The sequence below is a fragment of the Lepidochelys kempii genome, chromosome 1 (genome assembly GCF_965140285.1).
Source record: "Lepidochelys kempii isolate rLepKem1 chromosome 1, rLepKem1.hap1, whole genome shotgun sequence".
Lineage (NCBI taxonomy): Eukaryota > Metazoa > Chordata > Testudines > Cheloniidae > Lepidochelys > Lepidochelys kempii.
Window position 1 is genome coordinate 60,483,870 of NC_136380.1, and position 18,806 is coordinate 60,502,675.

Sequence of the window (18,806 nt, forward strand, 5' to 3'; positions counted from 1 at the left end):
CCCCTCAGCTTACTGTCATCTGAAAACTTGCAGAGGGTGCAATTAATCCCATCATCCAGATCATTAATAAAGATGTTAAACAAAACCGGCTCCAGGATCGACCCCTGAGGCATGCCATTTGATACCGGCTGCCAACTAGACATCGAGCTGTTGATCACTACCCATTGAGCCCAACAATCTAGCCTGCTTTCTTTCCACTTTATAGTCCATTCATCCAATCCATACTTTTTTTAACTTGCTGGCAAGAATACTGTGGGAGACCGCATCAAAAGCTTTGCTAAAGTCAAGATATATCACATCTACTGCTTTCCCCATATCCACAGAGCCAGTTATCTCATCATAGAAGGCAATCGGGTTGGTCAGGCATGACTTGCCCTTGGTGAATCCATGTTGACTGTTCCTGATCATCCTCCTCTCCTCCAAGTTCTTCAAAATGGATTCCTTGAGGACCTGCTCTATGATTTTGCTGGAGACTGAAGTGAGGCAGACTGGTCTGTAGTTCCCTGGGTTCTCTTTTTTCCCCTTTTAAAAATATGGGCACTATATTTGCCTTTTTCCAATTGTCCGGGACCTCCCCCGATCGCCACAAATTTTCAAAGATAATGGCCAATGGCTCTGCAGTCACATCAGCCAACTCCCTCAGAACCCTTGGATGTATTAGATCTGGATCCACGGACTTGTGCATGTCCAACTTTTCTAAATAGTCCTTAACCTGTTCTTTCACCACTGAGGGCTGCTCACCTACTCCCCATGCTGTGTTGCCCAGTGCAGCAGTCTGGGAGCTGCCCTTGCCTGTGAAGTCCGAGGCAAAAAGAGCACTGAGTACTTTAGCTTTTTCCACATCATCTGCCACGATGTTGCCTCCCTCATTCAATAAGGGTTCCACACTTTCCCTGACCTTCTTCTTGTTGCTAACATACCGGTAGAAACCCTTCTTGTTACCCTTCACATCCTTTGGTAGCTGCAACTCCCATTGTGCCTTGGCCTTCCTGATTACATCCCTGCATGCTCTAGCAATATTTTATCCTCTTCCCTAGTCATCTGTCAAAATTTCCAGTTCTTGTAAGCTTCTTTTTTGAGTTTAAGCTCAGTAGGTGGGGGATGGGAGAGACAGAGATTGCATGAGGAGCTGTGGGGAGTGCGGGACTGACTAGGTAAAGAGACTTAAGATAAGAACCTGCTATGTGTGTGTGTGGGGGTGAACAACACTGAGATTGGATGAGGAGGCTGGGAAGAGAAATTGGAACTGGACTGAAAGCCAGTGGGGATGGGGAATGTGGATGATGAGACTAGACTGGAGGCCAGTCTGGGGGAGAGAGACAGCTTAGATGAAGGTCTGGGATGGACTGGCAATCTCTGGGCAAGGAGACTAGAACAGGAAGCTCCGAGGGGTGAGGTAGGGCTTGCTGGACAAGGATTTGGTGTTTAGATGAAAAGCCTAAGAAGTAGAGACTGGGAGTGGCTAGATAAGGAGAATGGGACTAAGATGAGAAGCCGGGGTGGGGAAGAGGCAGGACTGGGACACGGACCAGTGGGAGAGATGAGGTACTACAGATCACGCTTGGGGGAAATGGACAGACCAGTCTGGAATGAAAACCAATATTCCAGAGTCCCACCATTCCTCTCCTGTGAATAAGTACTGGTGTAACCCAATGGCAAAGTGTGCTGGCCTCCTCGAATACTGCTCCACAGCAGTTGTATATTATCATCTGTCAGTTACTCTGTTAGTTCAAATGGCAGAGGTTTTTGTGATGGATCCAAAGATTCCAACCCTGCTGATGACCCATTTGGGCCTCAGTACAATGTTTTTCAGTTTGCTTTTTCAAAAACCTAGGAAATTACACAAAAACTATGTTAAGCAAACATTATTTGGCTTGCACAGTCAAACACTCAACATTTGGAAATTCCAAAATTAAGATTGCCAGCACAACCTTAATTTGGCCCTTATGGGTATGTATTATGATCAGTCTAATTACACTATCACATACTATTTTCCCACAGGACCCCTACCTCTTTCAATGCACAGGATGAACCTGCTCTGGGGATGAATCAGGGTTGTGTAGTACAGGAGGCTGTGGTCTGCAGGCACCCTGCTTCATTTATTGCAGTTGGAAGGTGTGTGGTGAATGAGACAGGGGATTGTAGGAAGAGGAATGATGGTCTCATAGAATCATAGCAGTGTAGGAATGGAAGGGACCTCGAGAGGTCATCCAATCCAAACCCCTGCACTCAGGGCAGGACTATGTAATAACTAGACCATTCCTGACAGGTGTTTGTACAACCTGTTCTTAAAACCTCCAATGATGGAGATTCCACAACCTCCCTAAGCAATTTATTCCAGTGCTTAATTACAGTTAGGAAGCTTTTCCTAATGTCCAAACTAAAGTTCTCTTTCTGCCATTTAAGTCCACTGCTTCTTGTCCTATCCTCAGAGGTAAACAAGAACAATTTTTTCCCCTCGTCCTTAGAACCATATTTTATGTACTTGAAAATTGTTATCATGCCCCCACTCAGTCTTCTCTTCTCCAGACTAAACAAACCCTATTTTTTCCAATCTTCCTTCATATCTCATGTTTTCTAGACCTTTAGTAATTTTTGTTGCCCTTCTCTGGACTTTCTCCAATTTGTCCACATCTTTCCTGAAACGTGGCACCCAGAACTGTACACAATACTCCAGCTGAGGCCTTATCAGCACAGAATAGAGTGGAAGTGGAGAATTTGATTCTACTCCTACCTCTGCCATAGAGTTCCTATGTGATACTGGGCAAATCACTTAAACCAAACTTTTACCAGGTGGTCATTAATTGTGTGTTCCTCATTTTCTGGGTGCCCAGAGTGAGACCTTGGGGCTTTATGTGCAGAAGTGCTGAGCACTCACAGCTGCAACTGAAGTCAATGGAAGCTGTGCTTTGGACCTACATAGCCTACCAAATTCATGGCTATGAAAAACGCATCACAGACCGTGAAATCTGGTCTCTCGCCGTGAAATCTGGTCTTTTGTGTGCTTTTACCTATACTATGCCAATTTCATGGGGGGGGGGGAGAAGGGGGAGGAGACCAGCATTTCTCAAACTGGGGGTCCTGACTCAGAAGGGAGTTATGGGGGGTGTCATAAGGTTATTTTAGGGGGGGCGTCACGGTATTACCACCCTTACTTTTGTGCTGCCTTCAGTGCTGGGCAACCAGAGAGTGGCGGCTGTTGGCCAGGCTCCCATTTCTGAAGGTAGCTCCCAGCCAGCAGCAGCACAAAAGTAAAGGTGGCATACCATACCATGCCACACTCCAGCTGCACAGCTCTGAAGGCAGCAGCGCAGAAGTGAGAGTGGTGGCTGCTGACTGAGGGCCCAGCTGTGCAGGCAGCAGCGCAGAAGTAAAGGTGGCAATACCATACCATGCCATCCTTACTTCTACGCTGCTGCTGGAGGCAGCTCTGCCTTCAGAGCTGGGCTCCCAGCCAGCATCCACCACTCTCCAGCTGCCCAGCTCTGAAGGCAGCACTGCTGCCAGCAGCACAGAAGTAAGGGTAGCAGTACTGCAACCACTCCTACAATAACCTTGTGACCCTCTCCCAAACTCCATCTTGGGTCAGTATCCCTACAATTACAACATAATGAAATTTCAGATTTAAATAGCTGAAGTCATGAAATTTATAATTTTTAAAATCCTATGACCATGAAATTGATCAGAATGGACCATGAATTTGGTAGGGCCCTAAACATACATATACTGTGCTATATAATGGTAAGTACTCTGAAAAATCAGGTTCCAGGATCACAAACTGGGCTCCCAAAATTAGTGGATAGTTTTGACTTTAATCTCTTTGTGCCTCAGCTCTCCATCTGCAAAAGAGGGATAATAAATACGCACTCATCTCACAGAAGTGTGGTGAAAATCAAATCACCAATGTTTGTGAAACACTCAGATACTATAGTTCTGAGCATTAATCAAAGCCCCTGAGAAAATTAATACTTCTGACTTCAGAGTAGGATCTGAATAATGTGCAGTAAGTAAAGCCTACAGTCACACACTGAACAATGAGGAAAAAAAATATTGACTAGCTGCTTATTAGTTGAGTACTGTCTGTCCTGTGCACTGAACGAGGCATGGATCCTGTGGAAAAAGTAGTATGTGATCATGTAATTGAGGACTGGATCATAGCATATGCACAAGAGAGTTGCATTAAGATTGCACAGGCAACTTTAATTCTGGAATTTCCTAACTTTTGCGTGCTTGACTTTGCAACCGGATTAAGGTTCTTTCAGCGTATTTTTTGTGCAGAATATTAGTATCAACCATAGATTGGTGCTCCATAAATGAGGATAAGTTTAAATCAGGAGTCACTTCCCATTGAAGTCAACTGAGTGACACTAGTATAAAGCAAGATCAGAATGGGACCTTCAGACACAGATGCAGAGATATTTCTAAATCTTGTTGGAATCTTTCCAGGCTCACATTGATTCTTACTATCCCATAAATAACCAGAAATGTAAAGGAATGATGTTTTTCTAATATCTGAGCTATGCAATTTGCATCTCTTATTGCATCTCTTATTAAATCATTGTTGTTTGAAAGTTACATTTTTTTATGTTTAGTTTAATATTAAACTGTAAAAATTCAGACAGTCTTACAGTTTTACTCTTAATAACGATAAGGAAAATAACTGGTACATACCTCCCTGGGAAAGAAGTGTAAGTCATTGAATGATAGGTTAAGATACAACAAAGTGTCGACTAAAGGTGTCAGGTCTGGAAGGAGAGTCAGGAAATAACCCTAGAAGACATATTCAGTAGAAAGGATATATTAACTAAATTAAAAAATCAACATTTTTTATCAATGGGGTGGGGGAGGGGCAGAGCTAAGAACTGGCTCCATCAGGATGTAATTTAAAAGATTTAAAAAAAAATAGTTAGACAAAACACCAAAATGACTCCATTGATGGATACAAAGAATCATAGAAGTGTAGGACTGGAAGGGACCTCAGGTCATCTAGTCCAACCTCCTTCACTCAAGGCAGGACTAGGCAATTTATTCCAGTGTTTAACTATCCTGACAGTTTGGAAGTTTTTTCTAATGTCCAACCTAAACCTCCCTTGCTGCAATTTAAGCCCATTGCTTCTTGTCCTATCCTGAGAGGTTAACAAGAACAATTTTTCTCTCTCCTCCTTTTAGTAACTTTTTATGTACTTGAAAACTGTTATGTCCCCTCTCAGTCTTCTCTTCTCCAGACTAAACAAACCCCATTTTTTCCAATCTTTCTTCATAGTTCATATTTTCTAGAATTTTACTCATTTTTGTTGCTCTCCTCTAGACTTCCTCTAATTTGTCCACAACTTTCCTGAAATGTGGCACCCAGAACTGGACACAATACTCCAGCTGAGGCCTTATCAGTGTGTCTTGCTTACAATACTCCTGCTAATATATCCCAGAATTATGTTTGCTTTTTTGCAACAGTTTTACACCATTGACTCATATTTAACTTGTGATCCACTATAAACCTCAGATCCCTTTCCGCAGTTCTCCTTCCTATGCAGTCGTTTCCTGTTTTGTGAGTGTGTAACTGATTATTCCTTCATAAGTGGAGTACTTTGCATTTGTCCTCACTGAATTTCACCCTATTTACTTCAGGCTATTTCTCCAGTTTGTCCAGATCATTTTGAATTTTAATCATATCCTCCAATGCACTTGCAACCAACCCCTCCCAGCTTGGTATCGTCTGCAAACTTTATAAGTGTACTCTCTCTGCCACTTTCTAAATCACTGATGAAGATACTGAACCGACCCATTACCAATCCCTGTGAGTCCCCACTTGATATGCCTTTGCAGCTTGACTGTGATCCACTAATAACTACTCTCTGGGAATGGTTTTCCAACCAGTTATGCACCTACCTTATAACAGCTCAGTCTAGGTTGTATTTCCCTAGTTTGTTTATAAGAAAGTCATGTGAGACAGTATCAAATCATTATGCAAGGAGCATCAAAGGATTTGCCTAACTGAGGGCCACATTGCCTCTCACCTCCCACTTCATTGATCTCCTCTTTCCTCTTGCATCAAATTTAAGCTACTTGTTCCCACTTTCTATGCTCTGCATGGCCTAGTTACTACTTTTATCTTTTATTATGCCCTCTTTGTATGAAATGTACGGGGCTGTTTCCTGTGATCTTCCTAAGGTGCACGGGATGTGTACTCTGGAGCTGTCTAGCTAAATAGGTTCTGGAATGTACATGATGTTTGCAACTCAGAGATCCAGAGTCTTAGAAAGTGAAGCTTCCTCTTTTCATTTTTTAAAACCCCTTTCTTTCAAAGCTAGGAAACCCCATACAAAAAGCTATGGTAAAAAAATATGAATTCCTGATCAGGAAATTAAGTCACGATTGCATGCACAACCTTTGTCTACACCCTTGGGTATAAATAGTTGGATACAGTATTTAATTATATCATATATTATAATCTTAATACATTAATATACTTTTCTCTACAACCTTAGAGAAATTTATATGAAGTAACTATTTCCTTGTAAGCTAGAATTGTGAGTCATTTCTATGAAAGTTACTTAGTAAACTGTACGTTCCTAACAGATACTACAGATTGAATGTAAACAGGGAACAATAATAAATAGTTGAATAAATATTAAGCATTATTATACTGACAAACAGATCAATTGTCAATGCTTTGACTCAACAGATCCATGCATTACATGAAAACAGAAATAATTAAAAACAGCATCTACATAACAGGGCCAAATTAATGCCAGGCAGGGTTCCAGAAACTTTAGACTGTGAAGTCTCTGGCCTCCTAGAAAGAGGGTTGGGCACCTTATCCCACCTTCAGGATCTTGCCACTCCTGCTTGCATGGTGCTGAAGCAATCTGATGGCACTATATGGAGGAGAAGAAGTAGCAATGTGTCCAAACTCAGTCCAATACTGCAAGAGGTGCTAGGGCCAAGAGATGTCACATAAATCATGAGGTGCATCAGAAAAATGAGGAGAGACACACAATATAAGGGAAGAAGAGTGAGGGTGAAAAAGGAGAGGAAATAGATAATAAAGAGGGAGATCAAGGTGAGGCAAGAGAATTAAAAAGGCGCATCTAGAACAACCAAGCTTAAGACTAATCTAAAATTGGTAAACAAATCTTAAGTTATTTTAGCCATTTTTAATTTTTAAAAAGTGACCATATACTGACAATTTTAATACCAGGTTCTAGGTGAATGAAGTTAAGAAAGCCAAGTTATGAATCCCAGGGAAACTGTGTTTCTAATGAAAGCAGCAGTTGATCATTAAGGATAGCGATATGGAAAGTGGGTGCAGCTGTAATTTTTGAAAGGTATACCTTAAGATTAAGTTCAGTTCTTCTATGGATTGTGCAGTATAAAACTGCCATTCTGGACCTGGCCATCAGTTTTTCTTGTTCATCCTGATCTCTTAACAAATTCTGGTACCCGAATCCCTGGATACCCTTTATAGTATCATCATCAAGGGCACGATCAGGTTCTGCAATTAAAAATATATGTAGTCAAATAAAGAAATAATCATTGAGATTAGGAAATAAAGAACTAAAGCTTCATTATGTAGATCCCAAATTTATAGCCAAATCCTTCCATGCACTGTCAGGCCTTACTCAGGCAAAATTCCCTGTTACAAATCAGTATCTTAGCATTACCTGGATAAAGACTGCAGAATTTGACCCTTTAAAAGCATTCAAATTTATTCAACTTTTTTTTTTGAAGGGGGAGCAGCAGAATGGGTTTCAGCTATTGATAAAAGGGCCTGAGCAGTGATGTTTGGATTTGGAGCAGAACTTTCCTAAAGTTTGGGAGCATCTTGTTCAGGTCCATCTATAGCTTCAACCCACAACAGATGATGTTAAAGAGATTGAAGATTTTGATTTTGTTTAGATAAACCATTAAAGCCTAAATTTTCAGAAAGTGGCAATTGATTGAGGGCTTTAATTCTGGGTGGCTCAATCCATGGCACAAGCTTGCGATGAATTTCAGGTTTGGTTACAAAAGCTTTCTACCACTCTTACTGTTAATAGTCCAAATGGATTCCTCACTCACTGGTTTAAGACTCTACAATCCAAAAGCCCAACAGGGTGAGAGTGAAAAGCTTTGGCTCTGAATTTCCTTCCTGTCTTGGTTTTATTGTAATTGTACATTTCTATTATTTATTATGACAACATCCATTATAATTTATTATAACATCCATTTCATTCTCCCCTTAAAAATGGCATGCAGTATTGGGAGTTGATAGTAGGACTGTTCTTCATCTTTTATATTGCCATTACAAAATTCCCACTACAGTGCTGTACATAGTTTATTTCATAATTGTAATGTATATATCTTACCCCTACCTGAATAGGACACTTTTTTGCTCTGTCTATGAGCGTACAGCTTTAAACTGTCCATATAAGATTCTTCCCCTTCATCACCTTCTTCTAAAATCTGTTCCAATGAGTTAGATTTTCTTATTTTCTCCTCCAAAGCCATTTCTGAAAAAAGTTGGGAGTGGTGGTAGAAGAGGTATGTGAGAAATGTATTAACTTAGTCAGACTAGCCCATTTCTCATTTACCCAAAGGATCATTTACACAGCTCTGGCAGCATAAATGGACCATCAAGTCAACGCTTACTTTTAAGGCCTCTTTACATTACCAGAGCAGCATAAAGGGACATAGTATAAATGACCATCAGGGAACCAAATTTCTTATCATAGCTTGCATGTGTCATAGGACAGCTATCTGAAATTCCTGATACACTATTTCTCTAGTATTCTCAGCAGTCATTTAAAAAAAAACAACAAAAAACCACCACCACACCTATATTCCCACTAAAATGCAATATAGGCTTATCTTAGAGTTAAGATTGATGCACTTTATTTCCAGCCATGCAAACCATAAGAAGAAAGGAAATACGCATCTATGTCATTCAACAGCCCATCTGCACGCCACTCATCAGTTCCCTTTCTCAACCTCAGCTCCCTCCCTTCCACCAACCACAATCCACTTATCTCCACCCATTTTGAACAACCAATGTGCAGCCTCAACACCACAGCCACATTAATGGTTACGTGTTCATATGATTAATATAGAGTTGGTGTGGTTTCATGTTCCATTTTACATAATTCTGTAAATAGTTTTGTACTGGGGTGTGTAAATGAGATAGAGGGTAAGACTGCAAATGGTGGCTGCAAACCATGTTTTTATGTAACATTCAGGAAATGTTATGTAAATGGGTGATTTATTTGGTTGGTGATGGGCCCAAATTTGGAAGCAATTTTAATGTAAAAATCACAGAATTGAAATATGCATGTGTGTCAGCTGGTGTGTTATATTTACAGTGGGAGTTCAGTGCCTATTTGTTCAGGATGAGGGTGGAGATATATATTAACATTAACAGTTCTGAACTATAGATTGTGCAATCAATTTAACGACAAAATGCCATAACTATCTGGTTACAGTGTATACTCATTTTAACGTTCCATGCAACCCTTGAAATAAGTGTCTCTCTAAGAAATATTTTAAGAAAATAATGGGTGAATGTTGCCTACTCACTTTTTTCCACCCATCACCCTTCCCCAGAAAAAAATACATTAAAAATGTTTACAATGTTTCAGGTCATAAAAGGCCAAGCCTGTAAATTAGCACAGAGAAATAATAGAACTGGACTGTCTGACCAGTCCTAGAATCAGATTCTTAAATTTTCATTAGCAAACAAAAATTACATTTAGCAACAGTTAAGGCTTGCTTATTTCCCCTGTGTGAATCACTACTAACTTAGCTACAGGAATAATTGCTCACCCTTTTCTAGACCAGCCATCAGAGGAGACGACACACTTTCACAGTGGATTACCCACCTATTTAGTAGCTAATATAAAATTGGTGACTGGAAATCACCAGTTGATTCTATCCCTGGCTTTGGGAGTGAAGTGCAGTTTACAGTTTAAAGATAGGCTAACTAAAAGTAGGTTAGTTGCTCTGAAAGGTCATAGCACAGTGGCTAAACTTGGGATTGCTCATGCCATAAGCTTGGGTTCTAGGCCACCAGTGATTTCACATTAAGTCCTATCTCTTGGTACGTTATTTATTGTTGAATTAAAATTCAGTAGGTTTGCTTTGGCACACATTTTCTGTTACAGCTGAAGAGGTATAAAATATTGATAAACAATACCGATGTATAACTGATATTCTAGGAATCAGCACATGAGGAGCAACAATCTGGACAAAAGATAGGTCCCAGAGAGTTGCAGAGTTTTTGCAAAAGGTATACAAAGAAGAGTGAAGCAATCCAGGGAGGCAGTGGAAGAAGGAATCATCAGAAAGAGAATAATAATAAAATTACCCTATCGATTCATTTTTCATCACACCATCATGGAAAATTCAAACAGTGCTCAAAGTTTATATTCTATGTTTTGATTTTTGCCTATTCAATGAGATATCAATATCTATAAATAAATAAATAAATAAGTAAAAGGTTAAAAGTTATGCTGTAACACAATCTTAACTGTAGTGTGGGCACTGCTACACCATAATTTTATCAAACCTGTTATTTACTTAGAGGTAAAAAATTGGAAGAAATATGGTTCACTAGTGCCTGTCTCTTCTGGGAGCAAAGGAAGTTGATTGTGAGATGTACACTCATCTTCTCCTAATCAAAGATCTCTGCTTAGTGCTTTAGACTTGGAGGAAAGTCATAAGAACCCAAGATCCCTGTTCAACTCTGTGCACATAAGCAAAAACCACTATGGTTAAAAAGCCCAATCCACTCTTTACCCAGAAATACCATCAGAGTCCTACTGAAGCCAGTGGGCCCAATTCACTGTTGTCCTGCACCTTATGTAGTCATTTAGACCTAGATTCTTATGGGTATTTAGATGCTGCTGTGCTCAGGAGCCTAAATCTTATTCTCACTTAAGAGCCAAAATCCTACTTACTGGCAATGGGATTTAGGCTCTTCAGTGCCTAAACCACTTCAGAAAATAAGATTAAGGCTAATTGATATAGGCAATGCAACACTAAGCTCAGCAACACCTAAATACCTTTACAAATCTGGACCTTACACTAGTGCAAAGTAATTGCAAAATGATAGTAAACCAGAATATTAGCATTTTACACTCATTTAAATGACTACACAAGATGCAGAGCTACAATGAACTGGGCCTAGAAGGACTCTGTGCAGGTGTTAGGACTATCTTTCATGGATCCCGTTGCAGGATTAGGGGCCAGTTTTCAAAGCCTCAAGCAATGGGGCTTTAAACATTTTCCTTATACTATTAAGTATTTTAAGATATTCTTAGTATAAATTGTTACCTGCTATTAATGTTTTTAAACATAAAGTTAGTTTAGTTATTACTAGCTACAATTTTGCCCTATCTAGTTCTTAAATAATGATGTAACATTCTCACAGACAAATGGCATCGTTTTTTCCTGTAAAGGAGGCCTATTTCGGAAATGCTTTCAGTAAAAATCATGCACAGACAAAAGTGAATTAGAACACTTGACAATATAAAATACAGTACCTATGATACTCTGTCTCTCAGGCTTTCTTCGTGAAATTACTGGGAACTCTTCATTATCAGACAATACTATTGTGTTAACTTCAGTCTGTATGCTCTTTCTCTCTTTATTGGTCAACTGGGTAGTGAGATTTTGATAGCCAGCTGTTTCTCGCTGTAACTTTCTAAAGGTTGCCATCACAGGTGATGGGTGAGAAGGGGACACGGCAGCTAAGCTCCCAAAGGTAAACTCTGGTGAAGTAAAATAAGCAGGCTCATCCTTCGGTAAACCAAGAAGCTGCCTGCGAAAGGATTTACGACGTTTGTGTAATGGGAAGCTGGCAGGACCACTAGGAGTTGGAGTTATAATAATATCTTTAAGAATTTGATCAGGAAAAAGATTTTGGACTTTGAGTTGGACTGATGTTCGACTGCTCGAATAATAGCCAGAAAGAGTAACTCTATCCTTGTCAGTTGTGCTTGCAGCAGCAGCAGAGTCTGGTAAAGACCAATAAACAGAGTCACTCTCCTCAGGGGGAGCTAGAACCTTCATGTCCAAGGATCTACCATCTTTCTGCAACGGGCAGTCAGGAGGTATACAACAATAAGGAGCAGTAAGAGTCAATTCCTTTTTTAGATTTTGATCAAGAAGGAAGTGTGTATCTTTGGGATGGACTTGTGTTTGACCACTGAAATAACTACTGGAAAAAATATTACTGTCTTCATCATTTGTGCTTCTGATCACTCCAGGTTGGTCTTTTTGAGGAATCCTGTCTGGAGAACACAAAAGCAAGAAAAGTGAAGATACATTTATACCTAGGCATACATTTCACATGTTTTTCAAGAAAATACTGTGATTGACTCAAACTGGATGCTTTAGAGAGAATTTCCCCTACACTGAGTAAACACACAAAAATAATCATTTAAAAAAAATCAACCCTACTGCATCACAAAATGTTTTGCTTTGTAAATTTATTTGACAAGTATAATTTAATTTTAAACAAAGTAAACAACACTGAATGATCTGTAGTAATTTGTAAACATGTAAGTGTTAGACATCTATATTTAGAATGACAGGTTTCAGAGTAACAGCCGTGTTAGTCCGTATTCGCAAAAAGAAAAGGAGTACTTGTGGCACCTTAGAGACTAACCAATTTATTAGAGCATAAGCTTTCGTGAGCTACAGCTCACTTCCTCAGATGCATATCGTGGAAACTGCAGCAGGCTTTATATATACACAGAGAATATGAAACAATACCTATTCCCACCCCACTGTCCTGCTGGTAATAGCTTATCTAAAGTGATTTCCAGCACAAATCCAGGTTTTCTCACCCTCCACCCCCCCACACAAATTCACTCTCCTGCTGGTGATAGCCCATCCAAAGTGACAACTCTTTACACAATGTGCATGACAATCAAGCTGGGCTATTTCCTGCATAAATCCAGGTTCTCACATCCCCCCCACCCCCATACACACACAAACTCACTCTCCTGCTGGTAATTGCTCATCCAAACTGACCACTCTTCAAGTTAAAATCCAAGTTAAACCAGAACATCTGGGGGGGGGGGGGTGTAGGAAAAAACAAGAGGAAACAGGCTACCTTGCATAATGACTTAGCCACTCCAAGTCTCTATTAGGCTTAAATAGAGACTTGGAGTGGCTAAGTCATTATGCAAGGTAGCCTGTTTCCTCTTGTTTTTTCCTACACCCCCCCCCCCCCCCCAGATGTTCTGGTTTAACTTGGATTTTAACTTGAAGAGTGGTCAGTTTGGATGAGCAATTACCAGCAGGAGAGTGAGTTTGTGTGTGTATGGGGGTGGGGGGGATGTGAGAACCTGGATTTATGCAGGAAATAGCCCAGCTTGATTGTCATGCACATTGTGTAAAGAGTTGTCACTTTGGATGGGCTATCACCAGCAGGAGAGTGAATTTGTGTGGGGGGGTGGAGGGTGAGAAAACCTGGATTTGTGCTGGAAATCACTTTAGATAAGCTATTACCAGCAGGACAGTGGGGTGGGAATAGGTATTGTTTCATATTCTCTGTGTATATATAAAGCCTGCTGCAGTTTCCACGATATGCATCTGAGGAAGTGAGCTGTAGCTCACGAAAGCTTATGCTCTAATAAATTGGTTAGTCTCTAAGGTGCCACAAGTACTCCTTTTCTTTTTATATTTAGAATGCTTATGATGAGCCACACAGATTAGTGAAAAACTAATTACTGAGGTTCCAGTGCACATAAAACTTGATTACTGTGATAATGCTTAGAGTCCTGAATCAAGGATCAGGTCCCACTGTGTGAGGCACTGGAAACACAAAACAAAAAGGCAGTCCTTGCTGCAAGAAGCTTGCAGGGGCTCTTTTTGGGGCAGTGTTCCTCCACAGATCCCCTACTCTGGGGCTGTGTCTGAGAGCCACAATTTAATCCCTTATGAAATGTGTTGCTCCAAAGAACAATATATACCATCTTTAACAAGAAGCAGCAAATTAAACTTCCACTGGTTAAACTGCCAAATGGCTGATTTGTTAATTTACCAACAAATAATTTTAAACTATTAGCCAGTCATGAACTGACATATTTAGTTTCTAATAATGGTCACTTGGACTAACATCCATCCCATTACGCAGGACCCACATAAGGCTCTCTATACCATCTAGGCCCCATGATAGCCATGGTTGTGTGGAGTGGAGGCTCAGGCAGAAGCAACCATGCAGGGGGCTTCCACATCCCCTAAACACCGTGATGTGGGCTCTGTGCTGGCTTCAGCTAGGATGATGCAGATGCGACCAGTGTGATAAGCCTGTGAAAGGAAACTTAAATGGTGAATATATGGGTCCAGTGCCCAAAAATCTCCACAGAGGAGCTGCAGCCTTTTTTCTAGGCTACCAGCTAGAAGAGCAGCCACATAGGACTCCTGTGTATTGTCTGGATACGTTATATCACCCACTTAGTGCCCCACCTTCCTGGGAATAGGTTCATCTTATTCTAAAGGAATGAACTTGTTTCATACTTGATGAAACACAGAACAAGCGTGTACTCCAAGGTGATCATATTACCATTACTGAAAAGCTGGATTCTGATCAAGGGTCACTCCACTTTATAAACATCCATCAAATGTAATGGCTGCATTTTGTGGTGCGAAGTGATCCTTGAATGTACTTTATTGTACAGCACTTTGATTCTTGTCAGGGTACTGTATAAATCTATACATTCTAAATAGCATTCATCACTAATCATATGTTATACTAGAAAAAAAGCCATTGCAACAGAACACTGTCTCTGGATAAAAGGTTTATCATTTAAAATCATTTAAAATCAGTGGAGCAGAGCTCTGGTATTGAGCCAGAAATATTTAGATACATTTTGGATAGTGCCAGACTGGAAATGTGTTGACAGAGATGGAAAATTTCACCAACTAATCCCCTAATGGACTTAATAATATCAAGAGAACAAGAAATGCAACTTCTTACTTTTCAACTTTAATTCACTTGCTGAGATTTCCCTTCTTACTTATTTTTTACCATACCAGTATAATGTTATGAGTATTCTTTATCAATTAGTGAAATAATAAATGATAACTGGAATTGGTATAAATAACAAACACACCATAAGTGACATTATATTAATAAAACAATATCATAATATTAATGTTAAGAAATTTCAAATTAGTTATGCATATCAAATACTATGAAAAATTTGTTTCAGAACTTTTTCCTTTAGTTTACTTATTATGTTCAGATTTAATAGTTTTAGCTATTTAAATTGTTTTACATATAGGTCATAGAAAAGACCTATTAGGACATCTTTTCCATGCCAACGCAGGATTGTTCTTTTACAGTGCTAGTTTATTTTAACATATTGTCCAGTCTAAAGTACTGACCCTACATCAGAATCTGCACAGCAGCCTCTTGTGGGAGCACAAGTTTGACTGAAGTCAATGGGACAGTACAGAAGTAAGAGCCCTTCTGGTAGGATCAGAACCTAGTTTTTAAAAAGTCTCAAGCAGTGGAGTTTTCAGCTCTTTCTTTGAGCTATTATTGAGCTAATATTCCTACTATCAATTGTTATTGGCTGTTAACTCTATATTTAAAGTTAATATGTAATTATTAGTTATTAGTTGATTAATTGCAGTTAATCCACGCGATTAACTCAAAAAACTTAACTGCAATTTAAAAAATTAATCACTATTAATCGCACTGTTAAACAATAGAATACCAATTGAAATTTATTAAATATTTTGGATGTTTTCCTACATTTGCAAATATATTGATTTCTATTACAACACAGAATACGAAGTGTACAGTGACCACTTTATATGATTTTTTTTTATTACAAACATTTGCACTGTAAAAATGATAAACAAAAGAAATAGTATTTTTCAATTCACCTCAGACAACTACTGAAGAGCAATCTCTTTATTGTGAAAGTGTAACTTACAAATGTAGATTTTTTTTGTTACATAACTGTACTCAAACCAAAACAATGTAAAACTTCAGAGCCTACAAATCCACTCAATCCTACTTCTTGTTCAGCCAATTGCTAAGACAAACAAGTTTGTTTACATTTACGGGAGATACTGCTGCCTGCTTCTTATTTACACTGTCACCTGAAAGTGAGAACAGGCATTCGCATGGCACTTTTGTAGCTGGCGTTGCAAGGTATCTGCGAACACCTGTTCTCACTTTCAGGTGACATTGTAAACATGACGTGGGCAGCATTATCTCCTGCAAATTATAACCAAACTTCTTTGTCTGAGCGAATGGCTGAAGAAGGACTGAGTGGACTTGTAGGTTCTAAAGTTTTACATTGTTTTATTTTTGAATACAGTTATTTTTTGTACATAATTCTACATTTGTAAGTTCAACTTTCATGATAAAGAGATTGCACTACAGTACTTGTATTAGGCGAACTGAAATATACTGGTTTCAGAGTAACAGCCGTGTTAGTCTGTATTCGCAAAAAGAAAAGGAGTACTTGTGGCACCTTAGAGACTAACCAATTTATTTGAGCATAAGCTTTCGTGAGCTCACGAAAGCTTATGCTCAAATAAATTGGTTAGTCTCTAAGGTGCCACAAGTACTCCTTTTGAAATACACTATTTCTTTTGTTTTTTACAGTGCAAATATTTCTATTAAAAAATATAAAGTGAGCATTGTACACTTTGTATTCTGTGTTGTAACTGAAATCAATATACTTGAAAATGTAGAAAACATCCAAAAATATTTAAATGGTATTTTATTATTGTTTAACAGCACAATTAATCACGATTAATTTTTTAAATTGCGATTAATTTTTTTAATCACTTGACAGCCCTAGTTACTAGCCATTGTTAAATAAATGGCGAAGAGCATTTTTGCATCTTCTAGGTCACCTATAGCATACAAAATGTACAGATATTTCTGAACTGTATTGTATCATCAGTGATATCAGTTTTTAAGCAGAACTCCCCATTGCCTTCAAAGGCAACATGACTCAACATGTATATATGTAAGTGTTTACTTATGCAGCTGTACACAGGAGGGATGGGACCATCCCCAAATGCCCTTAATTTTTTCATAATCACTAATCACAATTGTACTTCCCTGTATCTTTACTTGTGTTCCTGACAGGGGCAGCTCTACCAATTTTGCTGCCCCAAGCAGTCGCCACCAAATTGCCGCCGCCGAATTGCCGCTGTGGAGGGAAGAGCAGCCGAGCTGCCGCCGAATTGCCGTCGCGGGACACGGACTCCCACCCCATTCTAAATGCCGCCCCAAGCACCTGCTTGGAAAGCTGGTGCCTGGAGCCGGCCCTGGTTCCTGACTCCATCCTCTCTCATCTCTCCCAACACCTTTATCTCTTGCTACATCTTTTTGTTTGTCATTTTGTAACTCACCCACATAGTGACAGGCCTTGGTTGGATCATAACATAAGCATTCATTATGGTGTTAGGGAAATCAGTTATGGCCTGGTGTCTGATAATGATTACTTGTGGTCTATTCCTGATCCCACTGAAGTCAATGAGAGTTTTGCCATTAACTTTGATGCATGCAAGAAAGAGCCTTATATATCCTGAATTTTAATTATAAATTTATTTTTGATAACATTGGTTTGTTCTGGGATTGGAGGGGAGACCATGTGAAACCAAGCATTTATTCTGTCACAGATTAAAGATTTTTTTTTACATGTTATCTCAGCACTAACTGTAGTTTTGGGTCATCTCAACTAATGTATGAACTTATGATATGTTGAATGTATGAAACCATCAGCAAGTGTTTGAAGTTAAATCCACAAGCACGGGAGCAGTTTCCATTCCCCCACCCTGATGCTAATGGTGACTATAGGGCCAAACAAGCTTCAGCACAAAATGGAGCAGCCTAGGAACTGCTCTAACTTGCACCTGGTTTTAATGCCCCCAAGAGCCCATTACATAAGCAAGGACAGCTGAAACACAGCATGCTCTGGTCTTGCCTGCTCCAGTTCTTTTACAGCCTCCCCATTGTCTGTGTCATGGGACACCTGAAGCAAATGGCATAGAGCCAGCTACATTGGCTTTATGCCACCTGGCTTGTGGCAACTTCCCAACAAATTGGAATACTCAGGGGCAGCTGTCTGACTGTTCTGCACTGCCTGAGCAGTGCAAAGCAGTTGGAAGAAAAAGGAGTCCAAGCTACTGTCTCTTTAACTTTACCTTAAAATGGCTACCAATTTAAAGCCCTGATTCCAGGAAGAGCACTTGAGCCCATGCTTAATTTTAAGTGGGTACTTTAAGTCTCACTGAAGTCAATGGGACATAAGAACATGCTTTTAAGTTAAGTACTTTCCTTAATAGAAATGGAGGTAAGCATGTGCCTAGTACCTTCCTGAATTGAGGCCTAAGGTAGTTGCATGTAATGCCAAAAATGTAAATAACCAGGTAGAGATTAAAAAAATATAGGGGGGCACAATCTGATCACACATCAAACAGTGTAAATCCAGATCTACACCACTGAAGGCAACGGACCGGCTTTGGATCAGTAGCACTGAGAGATCTAAATCTGATTTAGAGAAATAAACCAATTAAAAAATAGCTGTACTTTACAATATATATCTGTTAGAAGATAGCAAAGATAATGAGGATAAGCACATTTTATACTCCTAATTTAAAACTCATTTGAGCATTGAGGTCAGGAAGGTTGAAATTCACACAGGGAGTTGAACATATCAGGTTTGAAATCTGCTTGGGAAAGTACACATGTATATACTTCAAATTCTCAATATTAAGGGCTAGAATTTGTCTTTGTGACACAGGTGTCCTTGGGCAAGGTCTACAGCAGCACAGACCCAGAGCAAGCTCAA

At 39.5% G+C, this 18,806-nt stretch overlaps 1 protein-coding gene across 1 annotated transcript in view; it reads right to left on the reverse strand.

Annotated features, from left to right (window-relative positions):
• LRRC63 (leucine rich repeat containing 63) overlaps positions 1-18,806 on the reverse strand; it is a 50,969-nt gene that overhangs the window by 19,933 nt on the left and 12,230 nt on the right. Inside the window, exons 3-6 of the mRNA XM_073344530.2 lie at positions 11,514-12,263; positions 8,352-8,489; positions 7,332-7,492; positions 4,672-4,770 (exon numbers count right to left, since the gene is read on the reverse strand). Coding sequence (XP_073200631.1) covers positions 4,672-4,770; positions 7,332-7,492; positions 8,352-8,489; positions 11,514-12,263 — 1,148 coding nt within the window. The remainder of the gene's footprint in view (positions 1-4,671; positions 4,771-7,331; positions 7,493-8,351; positions 8,490-11,513; positions 12,264-18,806) is intronic.